Below are 10,858 nucleotides of genomic sequence, written 5' to 3' on the forward strand. Positions count from 1 at the left end.
TTGTGAAGACGGCCTGTTGCAAACACAAGTACAGTAGTGATACAGAACCGAGGCGGCCTTCCTCAGAACGGGCATCTTCTTGTGCCAAAGAGCTGCACCCTCTTCACTTCACCGCTCAGGGCGGTGCTGCCGCTCAGTGGAGGTGCGCAGAAGCTGGGAATCAGTGGGCCACGCGTGGCTCGCACAGAAGGACACCACAAGTCTAGGGTGCAGCCTAGGAGGCTGAAATGCTGAGATGCTCTCCAGTGTCTAAGACAACCTAATCTAACACGTGCCTCCCCCCGGCCCCGCCAAACGCCCCAGGTCCTGTGCTCTCAAAGGAAGAAAATGGGCCGAACTCTCAGCCAGAACCAGACCCCAGGCGGCATCAGACACAAGACATCCTTGCAGTTTTAATATGACTTGAACTTTCCAGGAACACAAGTCCTCTGTCACACTAGAAAGAACTCGACTTTGCTTCCTGGGAAACAGCACAGAGAACCTGCCATTCAGGAACATCCACCAGCAGCTGCTGTGCACAACCTCCACCTCACCCCGGGTCAGTCACACCAGGAGGAGACACGCAAGGCTCATCTCAGCCCAGATATGCATGAAGTGCGTTTTCTATCACACACTGCTTCCTTCCACTTTGCCCTGTGAGACAGGCCACTCCATTAACTCTTAAAGTTGTATTTCTGAACACGGCATGTTAGAACAAGGAGCCATTTCAAAGAGAACTGTCTTAAGGAAGAATGGGTAAGTCAGTAGGTTTGTAGGCTTTAGAGAGACACAGAGAGCATGCTGTCAAGTGTCTACTGAGAGACAACATGCAGTGACTGTCATAAGAACAATCCCACCTCCCACCAGGAAGTGAAACACAATGCACAACCAGAGGGAGATCAAAATGTAGGGGGGGGGGGCCTCGTGAGAGCTATGGGAGGCACTGTAAATGACACAGCCCAGCACATCATCAAGAACTGTCTCAGAGAGCAGGAAGCTACTGTGGTGCTCCTGAGCACCCCAAAACTAGCCAGCAAAGAGATCCTCTACTGTCCCTTCCCACACACCCCCTACAGTACACCAGGCAGCTGCCAGCACCCATGGGCAGGGCGGCACCAGCAACCATCTCCACTGCAGCAGGGCTCCTGGTGTCCTGTAGGACTGCAGTGGCTCCCACTGCCACCCACTGTCCTGTTCCTCCCAAACCCAAAGGGCAAGAGGCTGCAGGCCTTGGATACAGACACAGGGACCAGCTACCACAGCGGGCTTCTTCCTAACCAGCCTAGTAGGAAAGGGTAAAAGTGCCAGCAAGAGCATTGGTGGTGCTGCCACGCAGGCCAGTGGACCCAGTGTGGGGGAGTCAGTCGTGATGCTCTGCTTTGGACAGTGTATAAAACCACTGCTCAGCTGAGACCAAGCTCCAAACCTTCTTTTTAAAAAATGGGTACAACGCAAGTTATAGACTTGAGTAGAATCAATCTGGTTGCAATCCAGCGAAATATACAAATACCACCCCTGAAGAAAACATACACAATGACTAGCCAGGCAGAGCTGGAAGGAGAAAGGAAGGAAGTGCCTATCAGCCAAGTTCATGGTCAGGTGTAAGGAGAGATGAGCCGTCTGCCTAGGCCAAGAAGAAAAGTTGTGACTTGGCCCTTCCAGCACAGAACCTGTGTTTGGTTTCAGTCTAAGTGAAATCAGTGCCACGGAACCACTGGGCAGGTCACTAACAGCAGGCGCCTGCGCTGGCACAGGGGCGTTTTTCCAGGGTGGCCCACAGAGCCCTGGCTCCTCCACACTTACCATCGCACTTTGTTGCAGGTCTGCGTGGCACCGAGAGGGGAACCGGCCACCATGGGGACCTGGATGGGGCTGTGCTGTTTGTTGGTGACCAGGTCCAGCTTCTCTTCCAGAGACTTGCAAGTAGCCTCGAGAGCCTGCAGCTTGGCCTCAATGCTGTCCAACCTCAGGCATATCGTCTGGTTGATGGAGTAGAGGAAAGACTGGAAGTGAAGAGAGAGAAGCTCCAGGGAGGGCGTCTTCCACCGCACAAGGCAAGTTCGAGGACCCCGAGCTGGCTCCTGACCCAGACAAGAGAGCCCTATCCCTGCCTAGCTCTTCAATGACTACCCAGCCCTCTGTACCTGAATGCCTTTGCAGCAGAATTCTCACCTTTGCTAAGGTCATACATCGAGCCTATCCTTGTGGTTGATCAACAGATTCACACATAAAGCTGCAAAATCCTAATGATAAGAGATTACACCTAACTCCCAAACAATCTGGAAATCACACACTCTGCATGCTCACATCTGCCGGGCTGGAAGCTGGAAGCTTACCCCACTGAAATCTGTGACCCTTCCAGGGAATTTCTGAGTGGCAAGCGTGCCACCTAGCGGCTGGCGAAAAGAGCAGCTTCCAAATACCAAACTGAAGTCAGCGGCCCAGCACACAGCACCCCAAGAACAGACCCGAGAGAAGCTCTGCTCCCCCAGCTGCCACTCCTGCCAGGAGCCGCCAGGAGCCACCAGGTGCATGAATCATGCAGGAACTCTACTGTGAGAAAAGCTCCCTAACCCAGGACTCAGGGTGCTGGGTGACGACAGGAAATGAAGCCTCAACGGCCCAGGGAGGAGCGAGGCTGGCAGCATCCGAAGAGAACAGAATGAGGAGTGTGGTGCAGGTCTGAGAGAGCGGAGACACCAGCTCGGGTGGGCCCGAGATCTCAGAGAGACCTCAGAGCACGGGCAGGCAGAACAGGATGCCCCCTGCGGATGGCCCATGCTAGAGGGCCCATCTCGTTCTACCCTGAAAGGAATCACAGAATGCCAAAATTGCAGTGGTGGTGGTGGCGGCGGCACCATGCCACCCAAGCCCGGGTGAGGCGGAACTAAGCGGGTAGGTTCAGAGCATTCCCACGGGCCCAGCTTGGCTCCGAACGACGCAAAGGACTTGCCTCATGTCCTGCTACACACAGCAGCTTCTCGGGAGAGAACCCCACATATCCAAACCCCTCACTTATGCCTCTGCTCATCACATTATCTGAAAAGACGTGCCAGGGGGCACTAGGTTAGGAAAAGGCTGAAGAAACTAATCACCCGACTGATGTCTCTCCACAAAAAGCACAGAAGCCGTGTGCACAGGAGTGAGCAGCGGGCACTGGACTCGTCTCCAAGTGCCACAGGCACGTGCCGTTCAGACCATAGGCAAGGTCAGCAGGCAGACGGAGCATCTGGAGCTCACTCTGGTAGTCAGTTCTTGGACCATGGACCACTATTTTTTATAATTTGAGGACATCAAACATTTGACTTCCAAATTCTATCAACCCAGTTAGACCATTTTACCTCTAAATGTGAAATAATTTTGCCTGGAGTCTGGGTGAAAATCCCTGTTCTAGACTAAAATAGGGTAACTTATCAAGCAAATCAACAAAGAGAGATTAGTATTTCACCAGGCCTCTCAAAAAAATTATGGCAAATGTTTTCCAGCAGTGTGGGAGGCGGTACATGGCTGCATGGGATTGTAGTGACACACCGTGTGCTGCCATGGGCCACAGAACCAAGGCAGCCACTTGATCTGTTCTACTGTTTACAGTGAGGGTGTCTGGTGACAAAAGCATGACCATGCTTTACTTTAAAATGGAACACAGTGTCACTAACACAATCATTTTCCACCCACTGTCTAAAGGTGGATTTCACTGTGAATGGAGCTGTAAAGCTTTAAAGCCCCCATGTAGGGAGCACTGCTTCTTGTTAACAGTGACCTGGCATCTCCAAGCAGATGCCCTACACGGAGGAAGCACATGAAGAGGACTGCCATCTGATTTGCTCCTGGAAACTTCTGTGCTGATGTCTCCCCCTAGTTCTGCTGGATTCAAACAAGCAAATACTAAGACCCAAAAGCAATCACCTGCTGACTGAGTTGGTGCGGACAACCCCAGCCAGCCAACTTCAGGACTTGGGGGCCACAGGAGTGTCTGTTTTCCTCCTCCCACCGTAGGCAGGCCTGTGTCACAGGAAGATGCCTCACTGGGCAGCTTCCCACTCTAGTTTAACACACACACACACACACACACACACACACACACACACACACAGCCAAGAGAATCTGGCCTGTGCTCTATGTGGCAGTTGAATGGTCCCTCCAGGGTACAACCCCACAAGCTCCCTGTGGTCTCATCTGGAAGGAGGAACCCTGCAGATGTATCTCAGTAAATGAGATCATCAGAGCCAGATCAGAGCCTGACAGGGACCGAACGGATGAAGCAAAGGCCTCCCCGAGACCCCAGCACTGAAGAAACAGGAAGAGGCTCTCGCAGAGCTCGGAAAGGCACAGCCTGACACAAGGAGTCAATCGAAGCCCCAGCTGACGGTGGACATCACCGACGTGACACACACAGGACCCGTGCGTTACCTTTATAGAGGGATCCTGGCAATTGATCTCTAGTCGCTGGCGCTTCAGAGCGGGTTCGTCGTCATCTGTCACAACATGATTCTCCAAAACAACTGAAACGCAACAACAGAGACAGAAACTTCAGTGAGCATGGCGAGTTCCCGGTTCTTCACCGCAACAGGGCACAGTGCTGCCGCCTTACGGCTGAGCGTGAAATAGCACAGCCCACTTTTTACTTTGTCAAAGTTAAAAGAGGGCCCTCCGTCCTTCCAAAGAGAGGTCAGGCCCCAACCAACACTCTCTCTGACCACTCTGACCACCCCATGCCTAAGTCTTCATTCATGACTTCTTCCCAGCTTTACTGAACGTCTTTCCGCCAGCCAGCTCCCTGCAGAATCAAAAGCAATCTCACCTGGTGTGAGGTCTTGGGCAAACTCCCCAACATGGGGCTGAGGGACACATGTATAGACAGCCACAACTCTCTCTACATGACACATCTTCTCAACATCAGCTCAGCCCCAACATGCTAAGCTATGCTGCAGCCAAAAGCTGCACACCAGCAACTCCTGCTGACCACGACCTGCTTTCAGACAGCAACAACTCAAATCTGGCCTCAGCAACACCACCCATGACTTCCCAACTCATCTAAATCCAGTACTAAACAAGTATTAAAAATGTAACCAGTCCCAGCACTCAGGAGGCTGGGGCAGATGGATCTCTGTGCTTCAAGGCCAGCCTGGTCTACACAGTGAGTTCCAGGTCAGCTGAGGCTACAGGGAGACTCAAAAAGACCAAAAAAAAAAAAGAAAAAGAAAGAAAAAGGTAACCACAACCCACTGTGGCCTGGCCCAGCAACCACAGTTCTGTTTACCTGTGTCATCCAGTCCTTTTCCCTAGACACAATCTGTGAAGATTTATTTTAATTATTTTTATTTATGTGCATGCTCGTGTGTGTGTGTGTGTGTGTGTGTGTGTGTGTGTGTGTGTATCTGTGTAAATACATTTGGGAAGGGGGGCGAAGCCAGAAATGTAGAAGTGGACATTGAATCCTTTAGAGCCGGAGTTCCAAGTGGTTGTGAGCCACCTAACATGGGTGCTGGGAGCTGGAACTGGGGCCTCTGGAAGTGTAGCAAGCACTCAACCACTGAGCCATCTCTCAAGCCCAACATGGGCAAGCTTTATAAACTCACTAATTTACAATCACAACATTCTGCAGTCATTACTTTTACTGCACCTTGTGCCATGAGGGTTTTCATGTCACCAGTGTGTTTGTCTTTGTTGGGGGACCCTGCTGTGAAGGTCGCAGTCCACCATGTCCGGATAGGTCTACGAGCTCGGCACAAAATGGAGGACTCCCTTTCTCAGCAGGGGCTCCCTACTCTCTGCCTGACCTTATTTGCAAAGTGTCTCCAAGCACAGATGCCTGACCTTATTTGGAACATGACCTTTGACATACTTCCCTGTGGGAGCTGCCCCTGGTTTCCCCGTATGATAATTAGGCATTGCACTACAGCCAGGCAATCGCCCCTCCCCTTTCTACATGATAGGGTCCCCCTGCCACGTTCACCTATCAGGTGAAGCTTTGGCTGCCGTCCTCACCCTGTATCTTCCCTCCAACCCCCCTGAATAAACGAGCTGTCTCACTGAAGCTCACTCCCAGAAGGTCTTTCCATCTTACTCATGGCCGTCCTGACCCTGTTCGTCACCTCTGCTCCCTTTGTTCTCGTGGATCCGTGGCCAGGACCCACGAGGAAAGAGGTACCCACATATCTTCTCATCTTCTTGCCTGAAACAGCCAACACTAACTGCCTGGTGTAATTCTCTGGCCTCTTTCAGGGCAGAGAGGGTTAGGTCATCCAATCTGCAGATCTGTGTGTGCCTTGCCTCCTCCCTTAGCAATGGCTTTAACTGCTTTCATCAGAAACGGATGTATGTAAGAATACATACTATAAGAGTACACATAAGCAATAAATCTGTTATGTGTGTTTGTGCACATACACATGACCACGTTACTCTGGCACTTTGGTTAGGACGAGACCAGACATCTGAACGTTCACGAAGAGGAAACAATCTTGCACATATCTTTGCAAACCATCCAGCCCACTCTCAAGTGCACCCCACCCTATAAGTCACTAGGATGAGCTGTGCCCTGATAGTACTGACTGTCCATGACATAGCTATGACCTGCCACCAACCCCCAACTATCTTCGCAGGTGACATGGAAGTGCCTCCCATCCAGCCTTACTCAGATGCTACTTCGTTCATGAAGAGCAGTAACTCGGGCAATGTCTGGAGTTGGTCAAAGGTTCTGCAGATCTCACTGGACGCCTGCTCACTCTACCTGCAAACTGTACCTGTTCCAGGACAGGGGAAGCAGAGAGACCCAGGCAATGGCTACTTTAGCTTTTTCATTTGCTAAATAGCAAATGCATTCAGGGGGGCTCAGTGACTAGTCTTGGTCACACCGCTAGCTTCTTCCTAACTACAGAAAGGAAGAATGCATGCTTCCTGGCAACAAAACCAGTGCATCACAGAATGTGCTCCCGGGAAGACGGGCACACGTCAAGGCTGCACCTAACTCTCTGCACACCCCAGACCACAAGACTCTAAAATCTTTTTAAAATAGCGTAGGCGGGGTTGGAGAGATGGCTCCGCGGTTAAGAGCACTGACTGCTCTTGCAGAGGACCCAGGTTTGATTCCCAGCACTTACATGGGATGGTCTGCTAACTCTGTCTGCTAACTCCAGTTCCAGGGGATCTGACACCCTTTTCTAACCTCCATGGGGATTTCAAGACAGGGTGTACTTACACACATGCAGGCAAAACACTCATACACATAAAATAAAAATAATAAAAAAATAAAAGTAAAAATAGTATAAGCAAAGGTTTTTCACAGATGACACTCCTGCAACTCAAAAGTTCCTAAATTCAGATTTCACTCTAAAGGGTGGCCTTACAGTAGATGGTTAGCTAAGGTTTCATAATGCCTTTAATGTCATAAAGACGGCGGCTGCCCTTGGCAGAAGTGCAGGGTCACCTGTTTTCAAGCAGTCAGTACAGGAGTAAGTAAGACTTTTCTGGAAAACCTGTTGGTTGTCTTACCAAAATGTTCAGTGCACACTGCATCTCTACATCTGGGAACTGACCCTACGAAAACATTTTCCCAACTGCCGGGCATGGTGGCGCACGCCTTTAATGCCAGCACTCAGGAGGCAGAGGCAGGCGGATCAATTTGAGATCAAGGCCAGCCTGGTCTACATAGCAAGTTCCGGATCAGCTGGGGCTACAGGGAGACCCTGTCTTTTTTTAAAAAAAAAATTCCTAGATACATGTGCAAGGATTATTCCTACTACCCCACTCCATAGAATAGAGAAAAGTAAAGCACGGAGACAGGCATGAAGAACTGAGTCTACCACGCCCGCAGGGCGAGACTGCACAGCCCACTGCAGCATCAAGTCTTACACAGGGGAAACAGAGCAGAGGATGCAGAACACACTAAGAGCCCAGGAGCTCAGGGCAGGAGGACGTGCTGCCCACACATCAGAGGTACAATGGAGCAGGGGATGGGTACTCAAGAAGACAGATGCCGGGCACTGGGAAGGGACCTGGGGCCGACTGGAGAGTGAGGATGTGGATGTGTGTTTATGTGGAGGGGCACTGCTTACACTCTGACAGTTTCTGCTGGAACAAAACACACCAGCACACCTTCTGCTGCTGAAGGAACAGAGCTGGTACCAGTTCACCTACTGCCCTGCAGCTCTGTACCTGGGTGATCAGGACTCAGGTCTTCCACTGCGATCTGAACCACATCCGCCAGGTCCTGTTCTGACATCATCCAGAACACGTGAAGATGGGCCCACTGACGAGCAAGAATTCAGGTCACCAGGGACTGGAGTCTGTTACCTACAAAACAGAAGCCAGGAACCAAGAGGAGGCTTAGCAGGAAATGACAAAGCACTGGCCTCGCGAGCTAAGAAGGCTGGCGGCTGCAGATGCTGACGTGGGCTCTGCTTGTTCTCGGAGAAACAGGATGGGCTGCCTTCATTTTAGCAGTGAGGCAGCCCCCAGCCGAGAACCTCACTCTCCACTCTCTTTCCCACTCTACTTCTACACCACAGAAAGCACCTTCCAACGTGGACAGACCCCCACACCAAGCCCATCGCTGCTTATTCCTCGGGGTACCTCGGCTGTGACAACCCACACCCCAGAAAGCCAGCGCTCTGGCTGCATGGCCCACCAGCCATGGGCCCCACCTCCAGAACTTCCCCACACAGACACTTCTGTGACTTTCTTGCAGTTCCTGGGACGTTCTGTTAGGCCACAGACACTATACTCCACAAAATGAAAGTGAAGTCAGGTGCCTCAGCACAGATCTGAGTAAGGAACTGCAGAAAGAACAGATCAGAAGGAACTCAAAGCAAACAAACACATGGTGCCTTCAAAGGAGAATGGGAAAATAAATAATGCAAAAAAAAGTGGAAAGGGTGGGAAAAAGTTCAAGAGAAAGGAGCGCAGAAGACTGGCAGAGGAGCCGACAGGCATCAACAGGAGACTCGATGGGAGGTTCAGGGCTTGGGCCATAGCTCAGTCCTAAGTACAAGGCCCTATGCTCCAAGCCCAGGGTAAAAAGATGGGGAAGGGAGGCAGGGAAGGCACGAGGCTGCCAAAACAGAAAGGTGCACCACAGCCAGGCATGGTGGGCACACCTTTAATCCTAGCACCCGGGTGGCAGGGGCAGGTGGATTTCTGAGTTTGAGGCCAGCCTAGTCTACATAAAGAGTTCCAGGCCAGGCAGGGCCACATAGTGAGACCCATTCTCAAACAAAACAAAACAGAAATGATACGCCACAAACCTAGGGGGTAAAGACATTTCCTTTCTATATCTAAGCAAAAGACTAGATGGCTTACAATGGAAAGTGAACTGGATTAAACCAGAACAGAAGAAAATGGATTAACCTGTTTAAGAGATTCTTAAGAGCCAGGAATGGTGGCGCACACCTTTGGTCCCAGTACTAGGCAGGCAGAGGCAGATCTCTGTGAGTTCAAGGCCAGCCTGGTCTACATAGTGAGTTCTAGGCCAGCTGGGACACCCTGTCTCAAAAAGACTCCCCCCAAAGAAAAGACATTGTAAGAAAGAAATGTGACCCGAGAATTTACATGCAAACAAAATCATTCTGAAATCTAAGGGCAGCAGACTAATCCGCACACAGGGTCAGGGAGCAGCACCCCATAGACAAACAAGCCCTAAAGGATATGCAAGAAAGCAATTTCTGAAAATCATAATCAGTCAGAGACAAGGCGGCTGAGGAGCAGCTGCAGGTGTTGACGGCACACAGCAGACGGAGGCCAAGGGGGTCTGGGCAGGCGAGATGTGGGTGCCCACACTTCGCACTATGAAAATGGGTGCTGTGGGCCCAGTGAGAGGAGAGGTGCCCGCTGTGTGCTTTCTGTGAGAACTGGGTACTGTGGGGCACGGAAGGGCACCCCCACTCCGTACTTTCCAGGGATTCTGACAACAGATTAACTGTTTCAAATGGGGAGAACATGTGCTACAAGACAAACTGCAACGATTTTCAGTAACCGTCTTGTATACAAATGGGTGCTTACGGGAACTCTCACCCACCATCCTTGATGCTTGCGAAGAGGTCAAAGAGTGATCAAGTGCGCATCTGGGTACCACTGTCTGAACTGGTAAGGTAAACTGGGGTGTGGTGATTTGTCCACCGAAAGGGCACAGAGAGCAATCAGCCTGCAGCAGTGTGTATATCGGGAGCCTGGGCTGTGGTGCTGAAGGACCATTTCCCACCAGAAGGAAGCCAGGTTCCCTAAAGAAAGGGATGACTACAGATTCAGGGCAAGAGGCACACAGCTGGGCCTAGGCTTGTCATGCCACGTGAAAAGACACTAAAGAGAGCCTTTGATCCCAGCACTCAGAAGGCAGAGATAAGTGGATCTCTGTGAGGTCAAGGCCAGCCTGGTCTACATAGCAAGTGCCAGACCAGCTGGGGCTACAGGGAGACCCTGCCTCAAAAAGACCAAAAAAAGGGGGTGTGGACGTCCATTGGGATAGTGGTTCAGATCTCAGCAGAACAGAGAATGCTGAGTTCTGGCCTCCATCTAGCAGAGGGCTTGAGAACCCAGGGGACCGCCTGAGAGCGCCCGGATCCTGCCTTCACATGGTGAAGGAAGCATGTGTGTGTGTACCTTACTGGAACCCGAATTGGGATTCTGTGGGTACTCCTGAATAGCTGATCTGAAGCCATCCGTTCCCTCCAAAATAAACCTGAGAGAACCTGAACCCTGTACCAACCAGCTTTATATAACCAATAAAGAAAGGATCTAGGCACCTGGATAATACAAACAGAAACATACTTCAACCTATTTCTCATATCAGAATCATAAACAACAAAAGAAATTCACGTGACAAAACCACAATGAAAGAATAAAAACATGGAAACCAAAACACTGTGTCCCCAGTGTGACGACCATG

General features: G+C 51.0%; 1 protein-coding gene across 10 annotated transcripts in view; it reads right to left on the reverse strand.

Annotated features, from left to right (window-relative positions):
- Banp (BTG3 associated nuclear protein) overlaps window positions 1–10,858 on the reverse strand; it is an 89,804-nt gene that overhangs the window by 54,561 nt on the left and 24,385 nt on the right. For all 10 annotated transcript variants that reach the window (XM_008840561.3, XM_008840559.3, XM_029567132.1 and 7 more), the window contains exons 2-4: window positions 8,134–8,271; window positions 4,390–4,481; window positions 1,783–1,982 (exon numbers count right to left, since the gene is read on the reverse strand). In XM_008840561.3, coding sequence (XP_008838783.1) covers window positions 1,783–1,982; window positions 4,390–4,481; window positions 8,134–8,203 — 362 coding nt within the window. In that variant the 5' untranslated portion in view covers window positions 8,204–8,271. The remainder of the gene's footprint in view (window positions 1–1,782; window positions 1,983–4,389; window positions 4,482–8,133; window positions 8,272–10,858) is intronic.

Source organism: Nannospalax galili, unplaced genomic scaffold (assembly GCF_000622305.1).
Source record: "Nannospalax galili isolate Female #2095 unplaced genomic scaffold, S.galili_v1.0 scaffold459, whole genome shotgun sequence".
NCBI classification, from domain to species: domain Eukaryota; kingdom Metazoa; phylum Chordata; class Mammalia; order Rodentia; family Spalacidae; genus Nannospalax; species Nannospalax galili.